Genomic DNA, 18,532 nt, shown 5'->3' with positions numbered 1-18,532 from the left:
GCTTCTGCCCAGAGACTGACACACTAGCGCTAGAAACGTTACTGCACTTCAGACCAAGAGTAAAGTTTTCCAATGCTAAGAAAATATGAGTTAGTCCTGGGGGAATTTTGTGCTTCTGTAGAGTGCAGAATTTAAACAAAATCCCTCCCCTGCGCAGAATTGCCAAATTCTGTGCAGAAAATGGCAGAAGAGACCCTGGCATGCCGCAAACGGAGCACATGCCGTTCATGTTGAAGATGAAGTCCCTGGTGCGCTGTTTGCCTCGAAGATGAAGGCCCCCGTGAGAGTGAATGTATGTAGAGAGGTGTGTGTGTGACAGGAGGGGGAGGGGGTGTAACAGAGGGGAGGGGTGTGAGAGAGGGGAGAGGAAGAGGAAGGGGGGGAAGGGGAGGGGTTGAGAGAGGGGGGAGGATGAAAGAGAGGAGGGGGAAGGGAAAGAGAGGGTAAGAGAGGAGGGGGAAGTGGTATGAGAGAGAGCAAAAAAGTTTTCACTAAGTGCTATACATATCAGTTCCATTAGAAAACTAGTGGGGACACTGGGCTCAGGAGAATGTCATTCTAAAACTGATTGTATCATGGATAGGGAATATTAGAGTATAATGAGATTATATCTAGAGTGACTAGAAAAAGGAGGGGGGGTCAGGTAAAGGAAGGTCACGCAAAATAGTGATAAGGTGACTGGAATCACAGACTAAGAGTGACTTAAAGGAACAAATAGCTGTAAAAAATAATCAACAAATCTGGAAGTGGTTCCAAAAGAGAGCCTATCCCTGATACAATAGGTCATCTGTAAGAACTCCGCTTATGTTCACAATCTGATATTAAAGGTAACTTTTCAGCATGTATTCTCGATACACTCTTTATGTATCAGCTATATATTTTGCTGTCCTCTGGTTTTTATGACTTGTTTATTTATTTTATTTCAGTTTTCTGAGCCTGTGCCTATACTATCCCTACTACTAGCATACCCCCATTATTGTCACAACCCTCTACTAAGTTTGCCTTTTTCTACCCCTAGAGCATACCAACAGTAGAAATGAAAGCAGGTAGATCCTGTTTCACCTTGTCAGCCAACCTTGCCTCTCTAGTTGATTTTCCCCTCTTAAAAAATCTCTTCTGAGCTCGGTAAGAGGGTTCCTGGTCCTCATCCTGTGCTTTTCATTATCACCTCTGGTAGTTGTACTGACCTCAGATTTCTTTGGAGGGAGAGTTTTCCCTCTGCCTCTTCCAATTGTCATGTTTGCCTCTTGTTGCCAATGACGTGATAGAATTTACTAAAACTGATCACTAGTGGATAGGGTTTTTAATATTACAATGTTTGTACATCCTACTGTTGACACACACACAGACAGGAGACCAGCCAGTCGCTTTCATCACAAACAGATACAGTGAGTGAATGGATGATTCTTGCTGAGTGACTGTATGCTAAGAAAATAAGTCAAACATAATGAAAGAATCCCACATCCATAGGAATCAGTATACTGTCATACTGACTCTTGCACAGCAAAAGCAGGAGGCTGCCTCTAATACCTCTATGTCACTGCAGTGCACAGTTTGCAAGGACAGACAATCTCTCTATCTGTATATTTCCTACAGCTATAATGGTAACCCTCTCACAGAGATTACAGACTTTCATCTGCTACTAGATAGCACTCCAAATCACAGTGAGGCACAGTAACAATAAGTGACTCTAACAGTATACTTTGCTTTCATGTGTAAACTATCTTCTTTCATCTTTTTTTCAAAGATTTTCAAAGGCCCGTGCATACAGTTCCCGGTGCGTGCACATGGATGCAGCAATTTTATAACATGCGTGGGTCACTGTGTACATGTTGTAAAATATGATTCCTGAACACATATGTGCACCTGATTTTAATATCAGCATATGCATGTGCGGGCAGGTGGCGTCTTGTGCACGCACGGGGGGATTTTAAAAAATAATGCACAACACAATCAGGCCAACACCAGTTCCCTCCCAGTCCGCTCCAATTAAGGAGCAGACTGGGAGGGAACTTTCCTATCCCCCCCACCTAGCCTTCCTCCCTTTTCCCCTCTCCTCCCCGACCCCTAAACTTACCCTATTGTAATTTGCTTTGCTTTAGAACTTACCCGCTCCTCCAAGCACACACTTCCCCAGGACAGGGCCTAATGGCTGCTGTCCTGGTCAGCCCCAACCCCACATAGACCCCGCCCCCAGGTTTGCCTCTTTCAAGGAGCCCGGCACTTCAGTGCATATTGGGAGATACGCTCGTGGCCGGGCCATTTTTAAAATACACTCAGCACACACGGCCCGGCCATGCGCATATCCCCCAGTTTTTGTGTGCACCAGGCTTTGAAAATTTGGGCTTAAGTTTTGAAGCAAGGAGCTTCATAATCTCTATGAGATCCAACAGAGAAATTACTGAACAAAATGGTCACTGCTCAATGTGCTGTTAGTTTCACTTTCACCTAAAAAAAAAAAAAAAAAAAAGAATGATGAAGTCATGACATGCAGTTACCAGTTGGTCTAGGCCGGTTGAAAAAGTATTGAAACATGATTTGTCCTCCTTTTTCCCTGCCCCATCTCCAACTGACTATGCTCTGTCTGGCTTCAAGTTCAAAAAAATGCATCGTTTTTCTCCCTCTATAGACTTTAATGTGACTGAACTGAATGAACCAAAAAGAATTCAGATTTTTCTAGAGACTGAGCCTATTTGATTCAGTTGACACAAAAATTGACTCATTTGTCATTTTCACATTCAGATCATCTAAATACACATTGCTACTATAGAATGACAGTAATGAATCTATCTTTTGTTGCTGTCAGTCAAAGGCCGATTTTAAGGTTTGGCACCAAAGACAGGACTGGAGAATAGAGAGGAGGAGGCCATGGAGATCAGTTAGTGGGGGAAATCTCTCTACCTCTACTGCCCCCTCCAGAAACACAGAGTGCCATAGCCGTGCCCCTTTGAAGTGGATTGCTGAAGCAGGCTCATCCTTGGCACAGTTGCACTCCTCTTTGGCCTGGGTATTTGGCACCCTAAGCAATTTCCTGTAATGCCTATGTCTAAATCCAGCCATGTCTCAAACAATGTAGATATCTAGTATTTAATGCATTTTAACAGTACATCTGTCTGAAAATATAAGCAATGCTGAGCTGAATGTTTTCAAAAGAATCTTATAGAAAACATTTCAAATGTATAGCTGTATTATTTTATAAGACTTACTGGCCAGCAGCCCAACTCCTGCTGCAAGTGATCCGACCCAGGCTGTCTTTCCTTTCCCTTCTTCAAAGACCTCCAACCACTCAAGATACAAGACTCCAACAGCTAGCGGCGATCCATAGGCCAAGAACAAAATAAAGAAGGAGACCGTGACGATCACCCAGCCCCATCCACCATCCGGTGGCTTCTGATATGCCATTTTTTATGATGAACTTGAAAAGATGTCAGATGAAGGCAGACAGGATCTGTACAGCAATGCAGAACAAAAATAAAAGAGCATTCAGTTGAAAGAATGTGGGTACTAACTGACACAAATGCATTAGCAGGCATATCTGATAATAATGCATGACGATAACATGCTATTTAAAATCCTTGTTCATAGACAGTATGACATCTGGGGGGTAATTTTGTACCATTGCGCAGATGTTAGCCAGCAAATGCATACATAATTTACTCCAATTTTCAAAGCAGACTTACGATATAAGTCAGCTTTGAAAATTATTCCACTAAATCTACCCACATACATTTAAACCTGCTATTTAATGTGTGGAAAGTTTGGGGGGGGGGGGGGAGGGGGAATTTATGCACATACATTTGAGTTTTCAAATGCTTGTGTATAAGTGCAAATCCCTTCCCAATTCCTCCCCCAGGAACACCTCCGCTTAATCTGGGTAAATTTACACATGAACAGAAAGTATGCACATAGGTTTACCTACATATTGGGCAATGTAATTTTAAAAAGCCCATTTCTGCAGGTAAAACAGTTTCATCTGCAGAAATGTTTTTGAAAATTAACCTCCTCAAGTGCAAAAATGATCCCTGGAAGATAATCTGTTATTCATTTTAGGTCAAGCTGTTGGTATTTGATACAAGTTCTTACATTTGAAAAGAAAGGTAAAGTTAAGAACATTTTTTTTTTTAATTTTGAAAAAATGTTTTATTGCAGCCTTACAGCAAAGCATTTAAGAAATACATGAAATATGTCACTAAATCCTCTCCCCACCCTTTCCAGCATCACACTGAAAGGAATTTTCATGTTAAATAATAACAAAAAATAATAAAAATGTAAATAAATTTAAAAGAAAGATTTCCAGAACATGTACATTTAACTAAACCATGCTCAATTAACCATGTTACATGTTACAATGTATTTCAACATGTTACAATGTATTCCGCCCCAGAGGCGTCAGTTCAGTTCCATGTAAACTGGTGCGATATGTATTGTATACAGGAACATCGGTATAGAAAAATTAAAAATAAATAAATAAATAAATACAGAAACTCTTGTCCTTTAATGCCAGACAAGAAGCTAGCTTCCAAATTTCAAAAACATTGGCTTTCTTTCAATGTTTAGGTTGGATGTCCCAGTGCATATATATTCCATATCAATTGTATTCAACCTTTTTGAAGAGATATAGTAGGACTATTACAATGATTCAGAATTATACTTCTTGCTGCTACCATGTAGTTAAAAGAAAACCTTTTTTACAGGCTAATGTAATAAATGTGCGCTAAAATCCATATATATTTTTAGCATGAATTTTCTTTTCCTCATGCAGTAAAAAAACATGTTACTATGGAATGCAGTAAGCTAACGGTATGCAAATGGACTATTTGTAAAAAAACATAACAAAAAAAACCAAAACCTCATTAGAAACCATGCTAAAAACGTGAGTAAAGGTGAAAATCCATGCTAAAAATATGTGTACTGCAGAAAAGTGTGGTACAAATTGGTATAAAGTGAAGCAGATGCTAGAAACGGCTACAGTATCTCTTATAGTTCGGAAAATCTGACCAGAGAAAATCTCTGGTGTGATTGCCGGGACATTGTTGTCTGTCTAGTTTATGAACATTCCTCCTTGCAGGAACAATATAAGGCAACTTTGTGCAGTGCCATTTTGTCAGTGCTATGGTAGTGTTAGGTGAGTTCTGGACCTAGGCATTGGAGGATTTTGGACTAGAAGTGGTGGTTACTGTGTTTTCTGCAATTGCTGATTGCTGTATATTTTGTCTTGCTTGTTTTACCTTGCTGTTTCCCATCCTTTTTATTCTTTTGTTTGTGTTCTTAAGTGAATCTGTTGAATGGCAGTGTTGGTGGGTGAGTTATTTATTTATTTAACTTTTTTGATACCGACATTCATGAAACATATATCATATTGGTTCACATAGAACAGGGGGTGTTATAACGTTAACATTAGCAAGGAAAGATAAAGATAAGATAAGTTACAATGAACAGGGGGCTGCTGGAACTTGGTTTATGGAAAGTGAAGATAACAAGAGAGGCAAGGGAGGTGGGAGAATAAATCAGAAATTAACAATGTATAAAAAAGATATTGGCTAATGTATAAAGTAATAAATGAAATATCATATAACATAGCTAGTTGCTAGGTAGGGGAGTTAGGGGTGTGAGAAGGGGGGCTGGGTTATGGAAAGGCTTGTTTGAACAGCCAGGTCTTTAGTTTGTTTTTTTTTAAAGGTCAAGGGGCACTGTTCCTGGCGTAACTCTGGGGGCATGGAGTTCCATAGAGATGGCCCTGCTAAGGTGAAACAATGTAATTACAATATTCTTTTAATTTATTCAAAAACTCTTACTATAAACACCTATCTAAACAATTAAAAACTTACTATCACACACGGAGTTCGGTTTTGGCCGTGTTAAGAGCAAGGTTGAGGCTGGTAAAGGAGGAGGTTGATAGAGTGAAGGCAGTTATCCCAGAACTTAAGGAATTTGGGGAGAGACTCTGTTATGGGGATAAGAATTTGAACATCGTCAGCGTAGACGAAATGGGTCAGATTTAGATCTGTGAGGAGCTGGCAGAGGGGTAAGAGGTAGATATTGAATAGGGTAGAGGAGAGGGATGAGCCTTGGGGAACTCCGTGGCTTGTGCTGGTGGGGGCAGATTCCTAATTGCTTATTCTGACCTTATAGTATCTATTGTTGAGGAAGAAATCAAACCAGCGGAGGGCAGTTCCTGAGATACCTATGTCAGTGAGGCGGTTTAGGAGGATAGAGTGATTAATGGTATCAAATGCAGATGAGATATCGAGTAGTGCAAGTAAGTATGATTGGCCTTTGTCTAATCCCTTGAGGAGGCTGTCCATGAGTGAAATTAGGAGAGTTTCCATGCTTAGGAATTTACGGAAACCAAGTTGGAAGGAGTAAAGAATATTGTGTTTGTCGAGATACTTGGTGAGTTGAGTGTTGACTAGTCTTTCCATGAGTTTGGCGATAAATGGTAGGTTTGAAAAAGGACGGAAATTAGATGGGTCCCCTGGGTCAAGATTCGGTTTCTTCAACATGAGTTTTAAGAATGGCTTGTTTCAGTGCATCGGGGACTATTCCTTGCGACCGGAAGCAGTTGATGATGGCCAGAGGTTTGGCAATTATCTTTGGTATTGTGAGAAGTACTTTTGTCAGGATGGGGGTCGGCTGGTTGAGAGGATGGTTTCATATTCTTTACGAGAGATTCAATTTCTAGGGGGGAGGTGAGTTCGAGGGAGTCAAAAGTGGCTCTCGGGTTGTAGGGGTTGGTGTAAGGGGGAGAAGAGGTGGTGTTGAATTGGGATAAGAGATTGGAGATTTGTTTTGGAAGAAGGTTGTGAGTTCGTCCGATTTTGTTTGGGCTTCGTTATCTGGGATGGTGGGAGGGGAGGTTTTTGTCAATTCTGAAACATATGAGAAGAGGGCCTTTGCGACATATTGGAAGTTGTGAATTTTGCAGGTGTAGAAATCTGTTTTAGTTCGGAGGATAGTTGCCCTGTAGTTGTGCAGAAAAGCTTTATAAGCAATCAAGAGATTAGGGGAGGGATCTTTATGCCAATTGTTTTCTTTATGTCTTAGCTCTTGTTTTAGTTTTTTTTAGTTCTGGGGAATACCAGGGTTTATTTGTGTTGAGGGTGGGATTTAGTTCTTTAACCATTAAAGGGCATATTTTGTTGGTGATAGTGTTGGTGATATTAAACCAAGAAGAGAGGACAGAGTCGGCTTTAGAGAGGTCTAGATTGTGTATGTCGTTGGAGAGATGGGAACTGAGGTCTTCCATGGAGCAAGGTTTTCTAAAGTGAAATGTGGTCTTGCGAGCGGGAGAGGGGGGTCAATTTTTCTTTTACGGCAAGGATGACCAGGGGGACCGGGGTACAGGTAGGGGATATTGTATATGTGAAAAGGGAATTTATGAAGATTAAATCGAGAGTATGGCCTGCTTTATGGGTGGGGCTGGCTATGATTTGTTTATATCCCATGGCATTGATGGAGGATATGAAGGCTTTGCAGTTGGGGGATAGAGGAATAGTGTCAACGTGGAGGTTGAAGTCCCCCAAAATTATAGCTGGGGAGTAACTGTTTATGTGTTTAGCAATAAATTCTATGAGGGGGGAGGCATTGTTGTCTAGTAGGCCTGGTGGGGTGTAGACTAGGCAGACTTGTAGTCGATTGGATTTGAAGAAGCTGATTTCAAATTTGGGGGAGGACTTGACGGACTGAGGGATTAGCTTTAATTCTTTTTTGGCAGCTAGTAGGAGGCCACCGCCTCTTTTCTTTGTGTCTGGGTAGAGAGATGATAAAAGTTGAGTAAGGAGTTGATTGATGAGAGCTATATCGGTAGGTTTAAACCAAGTTTCCGTTATAGCACAAATATCTGGATGTTTGTCTAGAAGCAGGTCATTGAGAATCAGAGATTTTTTGACTTGTGATTGTAAATTGGATATAATGAGGGAGAGGGCAGAGAGGCCGAGGAATTGAGCGAGAGGGAGATCATGATTGGCACTAGTGATCTAGTTTTGGGAGGGTGGATAGCTGTAATTTGTTTTTTGGGATATTGGTAACGGGGTTTGTGGTGGAATTTGAGGGTGGGAATAGGATAGAATAGCATGGCTGAGGGGAGTGAGCGGTGAAAATAGTAGTTGGAGGTGCTTGAGGAAGATTTGTCAGTGAAGGGGGGAGGCAGGTGTAATAGCAGGGGTTATGTGAAGAGCTTCTTGTGTGGGGAGAGGAGGGTAAGGAAGGAGGAGAGAGACAAGTCATAATGGGATGGGAAAGAAAAGGAGAAAATGTTTAGAGGCCAATAATAGAGGAGGGAGAACAGGAGGGTGAGAGTGCAGGAGAGGATGAGAGTATTGCTAACTAGTAGAAGCAATAACAAGGTTTGCTAGGTGGTAAGCGGGAACAGAGGGAAGGATCAGGATGCAGAAGAGTTATATGATGGTAGGGGAGGGCACAGGAAAAGCAGGCCATGACGTTCGGCATGCAGCGGTGGTGGAGGTGAGTTGTCTTTAAGGCCTGGCTGTCACTTTGATGATGTCACGGGACACGCCGGGCCTCCGATAGGCCGGGAGGGGGCAGTCTGGAACGGCGTTCGATGGAGGGCCTCGCCGTCCTGGGTGAGGCCTGGCAGTCAGAGGTGAGTCTCGCAATCATGGAGGAGAGGAAGCAGGCAAAAAAAGGTGAGGGTCCTTACCTCGATGGGTTGCGCCGGTCACACGGGCCTGTGCGCTCTCGAGTTGTGAGGCTCACAGGCCCATGCCATCGAGTCGTGAGGCGCAAGATGCCTGCGGTTCGCCATCGCTCTTTAAATCGATCTGTCCCACGTTGAATCAGGAATGCCGGCCAAATCGCTGAGCTCTGGAGGCTGGCCCGGTCATCTCCACGTGGTCGGCTGGGGAGGAAGAGGCCGCGGCGATCGGAGGCATCTGGTGGTAATCTGCCCAGGACCGGGAGCACTGGAAAAGGCCGCGGTGGCTGGTGGCGTTGGGCGAAGGCCTGATTCCGGAAGGGAGCACAGGAGAAGGTCGCGGCGGTCGGAGGAGTGCAGCAGAGGGCCGCTTCGGGCCAGGAGCACACGGGAAGGGGCTGTTCCAGCTCACTGTCGCTCTTTAAATTGATCTGTCCCATGTCATGTCTTCGATGAGGTAAGTGGGCGGAGCGTCGAATCAGGAAGGCCGGCTGAATCGCTGAATTCCAGAGGCTGGACCGGTCGTCTCCGCATGGGTGGCTGGGGAGGAGAAGGCCGCAGCGGTCGGAGGCGTCTGGTGGAAGTCTGCTCAGCACTGGGAGCACTGGAAAAGGCTGCGGCAGCTGGTGGCATCGGGCGAAGGCCTGATTCCGGTCGGAAGCACAGGAGAAGGTCATGGCGGTCAGAGGAGTGTGGCGGGGGTCTGCTTCGGGCTGGGAGCACAGGGGCAGGGGGTTATTGTCAGCCTTTGTATTGTCCACTTTTGTGTTTAGGTTTCTGAAAGAGCAGAATAGGTGTTTGTGCTTGTGACAAGTATGCAGCAAGACAGAAGGGGTGTGAGGCAGGGAGTGGGTGAGTATCAGGCAGGTGAATAGTGAGAGGATAGGAGAAGAAAGGTGGGGAAGTCGGTGGAACGTAGGCAGGGAAGTGGGGCAGGAGGAGTGGGAAATACATGAGCAGAAAAATGGGAGAAGACAGGGAATGATGAAGGGCAATAACAGGGAGCAGGAGCAAGAGTGTGAGCAGAAAGAGGAGGATCAGAGCCAGATAGAGGGGGGAAAGAAGTGAAAGTAGATGGAGGTGTCAAAGCAGGAGGAGAGGCAGGGTGACATAGGAGCTTGGCGTGGAAGTAGCGCTCAGAGAGGCAGGACCCACAACGGTCATCCAGGAGTGATGAGCAGGCTCTGTGACTAGCAGTGAACAGCAGGAGGAGCAGCAGTGTGTACGTGATGTGTGCTTCTTCGAGGAAAAGGAGGAGTTTCTCATCTGGTGGGTTTTTGAGAACCACAGCATGCACTTATCCACCAATGTGCAAACAACCACCTGAACCACTGATGTCATGTGGCAAATCTGGGGAAAGAGGAGAGTGCAACAGATCCTAAGGAATCTAGAACACCAGAGAAAACCCTGGATTCTTCAGTACTCCTGGGACTTCCTCATTGGACAACACCTGAAACCAATCTTCATAAAGCTGCAAGGTGCAATGGCAAACTTGAATAGTGGTGCTGGTATCCAAGGTGTGTAATTTTGAATGGATGTTGACCTTGGTGTAGCTTACAGTACTGTCTTCATAGACCTGTTCTGTCAAGGAAGCTCAGTGTTCCATGGTGTGGTTCCAGGCAATCTGTGCGGTTACTCAGGTGGATTACTTCATCCTTCAGCTATGATCTCATGCTTGGCAAGTACCTCCTATGACATTTTTTTCTCAATACATGCATTCTCTCTTGCAGGTTCCTCTGTGGCTGCAGATCCATGCTTCTGGTTCTAACATTTGTTTCCATTTTTTTTCCTTCCATCCTTTCAGATTCTTCAGTGACTCCTGTGCCTACTATTGGAGTTGGTGCTTACACTCCTGCACTTCCTGAAGCTGTTCTCATTAAGTAGTTTATCTAAATTTTTTTGACATGCATTCTCTTGCTTGTTCCTCTGAGACCACCAATTTGTGCTGCTTCTTCTAATAACAATAACTTAGTTTTTTTTCTTGAAAGTTTCTCTGTGGCTGTAGTTGCCGCTGATTGAAATACTAGTGGTTCGACACCTTCTGGTGAAGATACTTCTTCTGCTTCTGGGTCCTACCTGTCCTTCCACTGACACTGCTCCCTCCCTGCTCTTATACTTGCTGCTCTCGGTAAATATTTATCCAGCTACATTTCTCTCCACTATTCTTGCATGTTCCTCAGTGGGCACAAGCTGGTCATTGCACTCTGAATGGCATCTCTCACTTTTATTATCCTTTCCTTTTTGCAGGTAGGTGCCTCAGTGGTGCTTTTTTGTTGCCGGTCCGGCTCCTGCTCCTTCTTCTGATGTAGATGCTTATTCTTTGGCATGCAATTTATATCATGTAATAAAAAGGCATTCCTATATCATCTCCTGCCACCGTGTATGCTGTTGATGGGTATACTTTATGTGGTTTATAACCCATTTAATTATGGCCTTCAGTATCTGACAAACACCTTGAAAATGATGACAGTCCATTGCAACTAATACAGCCACTGTATTTTGGAATGAGCCATTGGAAAGGAAACGCAAGGCAGCCAGTGGCTTGACCAAACCTGATATGACATGCCTATGATCAGATAGAGGATCAATGTCATTTTTAATTGCTGTGTAGAGCGATAGAATTTCCCTAGCGCTCAGCCTGTACTTTCGACCATATCTGTATCTATTAACCCCAGCAGTGTTGTCTTCAGGGGAAATATATGCTGCCTGCATGCAATTCTGTGAATGGCTCCAGCCAGGGCAGCCCAATCCTATTGTCTCCTTCTCTTTTCTTTTTCAATAAAGCATCTTCTTTCTCTTTCATCCTTGCTCTCTTCTTTGTTGTTCGCCTTCTACTGCGCTGATTCTTGCATCTACCTGCAAGTGATGTGCAATCAACATGAAAAGGTGCACATAAACCATTCTGGCACATAGAGAAGCAGCTAGACACTACCACACTGGGCACAGCAATAGAATAAAATGGTACCAGAAATGTGAGTTAACTTTTACTCCACCTCTGACCCAGAATTTAAACTTCTAGCACTAAATAAAATGCGAGCTAACCAGTCTGATCTTTAATGCACCCCCCTGCATTGCTGGATAATAGCTAATACCTTCATTAATATGGGAGCTGCATTTATTTGCACTATTCCCAGTGAGGATTTTAATTCACATTTTAGTGTGGATTTTTTCCACACACAAAGCAACTATTAAATACCTGGGTTAAGTCTCCACTGAAAAATATATGCTAAAACATGGGTTAAAAGGTCAGTATGATTTATTACATTGGCCTATTAAACTGAAAAGTAACTTGCCTCAACAATAATACTACATGGCCTATTGGTAGCAATTGCTCACTACCTCATAAATCTATGACAAAACTGTCCAGAAAATCTGGATTAGCAGATATTGCTACTACATATGATATAAATTTCCTCTGCCACTAGAGAAATTACTTACCTGATAATTTCGTTTTCCTTAGTGTAGAGAGATGGACTCAGGACTAATGGGTATAGTGTGCTCCTGATAGCAGTTGGAGACAGAGTCAGATTTCAATCTGATGTCACCACTACATATATCCATGCAGGAAGCTCTGCTCTTCAGTATTCTCCTCGAAAAGCAATTGTGACTATATGTGTGTTTGAATAACTTGATTAAATTGGTTAACTTAATTAATGTGATTAACTTGAACTGGTTGACGTGAATTATAGCTGGAGACCGCCAGTGCACTCAACCGAGAAACGCCGACACCCGATAACTATGGGTGTCTTAACTAGGGGTAAAGCGTGGCTTACCCATGCTTGTCTTGCTCTCAGGGATTGTCACCCGAGGTTTCCGTATTTTGAGGCAGCCATCGGCGGGATACTGAGTCCATCTGTCTACACTAAGGAAAATGAAATTATAGTTAATTAATTTCTCCATTTCCTAGCGTGTAGCAGATGGACTCAGGACCAATGGGATGTACAAAAGCTACTCCCGAACCAGGTGGGAGGCTGCCCATGGCCCACTTAGTACTGCCCTTGCAAATGCTGTGTCCTCCCGGGCCTGAACATCCAGGCGGTAGAACCTAGAAAAAGTGTGAATGGAGGACCATGTTGCTGCCCGACATATCTCGGCGGGTGACAGCATCTTGGTTTCTGCCCAGGTCACTACCTGGGCTCTGGTGGAATGGGCCTTGACTTGTAGAGGTGGAGGCTTCCCTGACTCTACGTAGGCCGCTTTGATTACTTCTTTGATCCAGTAAGCTATGGTTGCCCACGAGGCCACTTCCCCTTGTTTCTTCCCGCTGTGAAGGACGAATAGGTGGTCCGTCTTTCGTACAGATTCCGACCTTTCCAGGTATCGGACTAGGAGTCTGCCAATGTTAAGATGGCGAAGAAGGCGAGAGTCTTCAGAGTACTTATGCGCGTCTGGAGATGGCAGCGAGATGGTTTAGTTTAGATGGAAATGAGAAACTACCTTTGGAAGGAAGGAAGGGACAGTGCGTAGCTATATGGATCCCAGTGTGAACCTGAGGAACGGTTCCTGACAGGATAATGCTTGAAGTTCGGAGATGCGACAGGCTGAACATATTACCTCTAGGAACACAGTTTTCCAGGTTAGAAGCCGAAGAGACAGCCCGCAGGTAGGTCTGAAGGAGGCTCCCGCTAGGAAGTCTAGTACTAGATTGAGATTCCATAGGGGTACCAACCACTTTAGTGGTGGTCGGATTTGCTTGACGCCTCTCAGGAAGCGGGAGACGTCTGGATGTGACGATAAACTGATGCTGTCCACTTTGGCTCTGAAGCAGGCCAATGCGGCAACCTGAACCTTGATGGAGTTGAAAGACAAACCCTTCTGTAAGCCGTCCTGCAGAAATTTCAGGATCATGGGTAAAGGATGTTGCGGTCTTCACATCAGGCTTTGAATATTCTCCATATTCGTATGTAGGTTGCATGCTCGGAGCAAGGTGTCAATCACTGCCCCCGAGTATCCGCTCTTCCTTAGGCGCGTCCTCGCAATGTAAGAGAGAATCGAGTTGGGTCTTCGTGGAGGATCGGTCCTTGCTGGAGCAGATCCCTGTGTGGAGGTAGAGAAAGGGTGCTCCCCTCCAGAAGTCTTCTCATGTCTGTGTACCACAGTCTTCTTGGCCAGTCCGGGGCCACTAGAAGTACTAGTCCCCTGTGGTGTTCTATCTTGCGGATGATCCCGCCCAGTAGAGGCCATGGAGGAAAGGCATACAGCAGGTCTTCCTGTGACCAGGTCTGGACGAGGGCGTCAATCCCCTGGGATTGTGGGTCTCGTCTGTGGCTGAAGAAGTTGGGGACTTGGGCGTTGGACCGGGTTGCCAGAAGGTCCATGGCTGGAATTCCCCAGCAGTTTATTATCAACTGAAAGGCTGTGGCCGATAGCATCCATTCCCCTGGGTCTAGACTTTCTCTGCTGAGGTAATCCCCAGTGACGTTGTCTTTTCCTGTGATGTGGGCGGCTTCGCCATCCGCCCACATCAATAGGGGGTCTATTTCCAGGGACAACTGTTGGCTTCTGGTTTCTCCCTAGTGGTTGACCACTGTTGTGGCATTGTCTGACATGACTCTGACAGATTCTCCCCGGAGTCTGTGATTGAATCATAGGCAGGCTAGCCTGACTGCTCAGGCTTCCAATCGGTTGATGTTCCATCCCAACTCTTCCATGTCCCATTGCCCCTGGGCCGTCAGTTCCTGGCAGTGGGCTCCCCACCCTCGTAGGCTCGCATCCGTAGTGAGCAAGACCTAGGTCGGTGGGGATAGTCTTACTCCCTTGCTCAGATGGTCTTCTTGTAGCCACCATAGGAGCTGGATCCGTACCTCCGCCGGTAACTGGAGACGAACGGTGTAGTCCTGGGACATCGGGTTCCATCGTGACAGTAGGGAACGTTGTAGTGGTCGAATGTGGGCCCTTGCCCATGGGACAACTTCTAGGGTCAATGTCATGAGGCCGAGGACTTGTAGGTAGTCCCATACCGTGGGGCGAGCACCGTTCAACAGTTTTCTCAACTGGTCCATCAATTTCCTTCTCCTTGTAGGGGGAAGGATGACCTTGTCTTGTTGGGTGTCAAACCGGACTCCCAGGTATTCTAGTGATTGGGAGGGGCTGCAGGCAGCTCTTGGTTGTGTTGACGACCCACCCAAGATCCTGCAGTAGATTCTTGATTCTGGTGGTCGCCTGATGACTTTCCTCTGGAGATCTTGCTCTGATCAGCCAATAGTCCAGGTATGGGTGTACGAGGATTCCTTCTTTCCTCAGTATTGCTGCCACAACAACCATGATTTTGGTGAACGTCCGAGGGGCCGTATCTAGTCCAAAGGGTGGCGCCCAGAACTGGTAGTGGTGGTCCATGATCGTGAAGTGTAGAAAGCGCTGGTGGTCATGATGGACCGGGATGTGCAGATAAGCTTCTTACAGGTCCAGGGAGGTCAGAAATTCTCCCAGCTGTACTGTCCTTATGACCGAGCGTAGGGTTTCCATGCGGACGTGTGGTACCCTCAAGTAGCGATTGACAAACTTGAGGTCCAGGATGGGCCAGAACGTTCCCTCTTTCTTGGGGACAATAAAATAGATGGAATAGTGCCCGGTATTTTGTTGGTGCATGGACACCGGTGTTATAGCCTCTAGGGAGAGCAATTTTGTCAGTGTGGTTTCCACTGCCATCCTCTTGGAGGGGGAGTGGCAAGGGGATTTCACAAATTTGTCTGGAGGGATGCTGTGGAAGTCCAGATAGTATCCCTCTTGAATGATGGTTAGGACCCACTTGTCCGACATTATCTCGACCCATCTTTGGTAGAATAGGGCAAGCCTGCCCCCTATGGCTTCTTCCTGTGGATGGGTCTGTTGATTTTCATTGTGGGGTGCGGCTGGGGCCTGGATCTGAGTCAGCTCCCCTCTTGCTGTGTTTGTTCCGAAAGGACTGGCCCCTGCCTGCGGGGTGAGGTTCTTCCGACAAGCCTACCCTGACTAACCTCCCCCTCCCCCCCCTTGACCCTAACTTATTGCTCCTCCCCCTCCCCTACCAACCCCCGCCCTCCTGAACCCTCTCCTATACTTTCCTATAAGTAACCCACTTAAATTTGTATTCTTTCCTGTAAATAGCACTTTACAGCCTCAACTCTTGTAAATAATCTGCCTAAACTTGTATATATTCCTCTAAATAGCTCGTTACAGTTTTAATGCTTTAATTTCTATGCCCCCTGCTCTATGTATAATCCTCCTTGTTTTCCCCTCCCTGTTGATTGTAATTTCTGCCTTTAGTTACAATGTGAACCGGTATGATGTTTGCATACTAATACCGGTATATAAAAGTTTTCAAATAAATAAATAAATGTATTCTTGTATGGTCTAAAGCGCTGTGATCCTCTGCCCTTGGATGTTCGGGGAGAGGGGTGATGGCTTCTTTTGTTCTTGTCCTCCGGTAGCCGAGGTATTGGGGATTCACCCCATTTGTCGGCTAACTTCTCCAGTTCGCTTCCGAACAGGAGGGCTCCTTTAAAGGGCATTCTCATGAGTTTCATCTTGGAGGTCACGTTGGCTGAACAGCTTTGGAGCCAGAGTTGTCTTCTGGCTACCACAATGGATGAGACGCCCCTGGCTGAGGTGCGTACCAGGTCGGACGTCGCATCCGTGAAGAAGGATATCGCTGGTTCTAATTTTTCGACGGGCGTGGTAGCATTCCTGGCAAGTGATAAGCAGGCACATGTCACCACTGCACAGCAGGCTGCGATCTGTAGTGACATAGCTGCTGCATCAAATGACTGTTTAAGGATGGACTCCTTACGTCTGTCCTGGGCATCCTTGAGTGCTACTCCTCCTTTGACTGGAATGGTAGTGCGCTTCGTGACAGCTCAGACCATGGCGTACACTTTGGGGAACACCAGGAGTTCTTTGGCTGAGGGTTCCAGTGGATATAGGGCTTCTAGGGCCTGTCCTCCTTTGAAACTGGCCTCCGGAGCTTTCCATTCCAAGTCGATCAGTTGTTGTACGGCCTACAGCAATGGGAAATGACATGAGGCCTGACGGAGCCCAACCAGCAGAGGGTTCGTCTTTGGCTCCGCTGTGGTGCTTGTGCCTGGGATGGCCAGTTCCTTCAAGTTCAGAGACACGAGGTCTGGTAGCTCGTCTCTGGAGAAGAAGCGCATCATGATTCAGTATGATTCCGTTCCTGGAGGGATTTCTCCTTCCTCCAGGGAGTCTGGTTCTTCCTCCAAGGTGTCTATGTCCCCTAAGAGGAGGCTTTTGTCTGGAGGGAGCACGTCTCGGGGAGGCCAAGAGGGGCCTGGAAGGTTTTGGTCTTCCGGTGGAGGCTGTGGCTGTGTCACAGGTGGCACTGATTGTGCTTGGACAAAGGTTTGCAGTCCTTTAAAGAATTCCACCCAGGAAAAGGTTCCTGGGTCTATATTGAACCCAGCAGCATTACCAGAGGGGCCCGTCTGAGGAGGGGCCAAGCCGGGGATAGAGAGGTCTGGGGTACTATCGTTGGCGGAGCTGGATTCCTCTACTGGCAGAGGAGGGCCTTGTCCCAGTTCCTCCAGAGCCGCCTCACACTGTAGGTACAGGGCAGTAGCCACTTCGTGTTGCGCAGCTCTCAGGTGGCAGGCTGGGCAGAGGGCTTGTCCCTTGGCTTTCTTGGCCGGAGGTGCTATGATTTGTGCACGTATGGTCGTTTAAAACTCGTCTGTGCGTTTATATGCGCACGCCGGGAGGCTTAGGTATGCGCTCCGGGTGCGCCTAGGCTGTGCATGCAAGCTGAGAAAGATGTGCATGCAGGCCGCTATGTGCGCGTATAGAGATGTGCACGCCACTGTGTGCACAGGCTTGATTTGTGTGCCCGGCGCCATTGAGCGTGCCGCTGAGTGCCCGGCACTTTCGTGCGTGCCACTGCGCACAAGTCGTTTATGTGCCCGGCTCGCCGCTGTGCACACGCTCAGTTGTGTGGACAATACAGTTATCAAGGGGGGGAATTGGAGCCGACTCCACGCGGGCAAGATGGCGGTCCCCCGGAGGGTCTCCACGTGGGTGGACCCTCGTACCGGATCGGGGTCTAGCCCAGCTGGGGCTGCTCAACCTGATAGGACAGTCGCCAGATGGTGATCTGTGCAGCTATCCGAGCCTTGGAGACTGGAGACTTTAAAAAAAAGTTTTCTACCTTACTTTGTCTCGGCGCTTCCCGCTCTCATGCCGGATGGAGAGGGAAAATACCTTCACTGCTGTGCTCGGTAATGCACCCGCTGCCTCTCAGCCACTCCCGTTTCTGGGGGCTATGTCCACGCCGGGAACTGGCTACCGGACCGAGCCTTACCTCTGAGGGATCTCGGAAATCACCTCAGGAATTCTCGACTGGGGGAGGGACCCTTAGATATCACTGCAGGAGAGCAGGGCTCGTCTGTAGAGGTAAGGTTATTTCTTCTTTGGTATGGAATTTTCTTTCTTCTTTGGTTTGGATTTTTTAACGCTGTGCAAGCGTGTGTAGAGTCCTGAACTGCTATGGAGACAGAGAAATACTGAAGAGCAGAGCTTCCTGCACAGGTATATGTAGTGCTGACATCAGATTAAAATCTAACTCTGTCTCCAACTGTTATCAGGAGCACACTATACCCATTAGTCCTGAGTCCATCTGCTACATGCTAGGAAATAAGTTTATACAAAAGGAATCAGATTATTTGACTCCCATCTTGTGGAGTCTATCAGGAGTATAATACATTTGAATAAAAGCTTATAGTTGTTTTCCTGTTCTTCAGCATTTATGAAATAACCCTTCCAAAGTCTCTCTCTTCCAGGCCTTCTTAAATGACATTTTTAGATAATGAATTTGCTTGTAATAAAACATTTAGGTGTGAATTTTAAAAGCATTGCTCATGTTAAAAGGCCCATATATGTTAAAAAGCAGGT

At 46.1% G+C, this 18,532-nt stretch overlaps 1 protein-coding gene across 3 annotated transcripts in view; it reads right to left on the bottom strand.

Moving 5' to 3' along the window:
- SLC16A9 (solute carrier family 16 member 9) overlaps positions 1-18,532 on the bottom strand; it is a 140,848-nt gene that overhangs the window by 115,702 nt on the left and 6,614 nt on the right. For 2 of the 3 annotated variants that reach the window (XM_029609760.1, XM_029609758.1), the window contains exon 2: positions 3,207-3,448. In XM_029609760.1, coding sequence (XP_029465620.1) covers positions 3,207-3,402 — 196 coding nt within the window. In that variant the 5' untranslated portion in view covers positions 3,403-3,448. Of the gene's footprint in view, positions 1-3,206; positions 3,449-8,659; positions 8,798-18,532 lie in introns of those variants that run through there. The other variant, XM_029609759.1, reaches the window with a different exon arrangement.

The sequence above is a fragment of the Rhinatrema bivittatum genome, chromosome 7 (genome assembly GCF_901001135.1).
Source record: "Rhinatrema bivittatum chromosome 7, aRhiBiv1.1, whole genome shotgun sequence".
Taxonomy (NCBI): domain Eukaryota; kingdom Metazoa; phylum Chordata; class Amphibia; order Gymnophiona; family Rhinatrematidae; genus Rhinatrema; species Rhinatrema bivittatum.
This window is presented reverse-complemented; position numbering and strand designations above follow the sequence as displayed.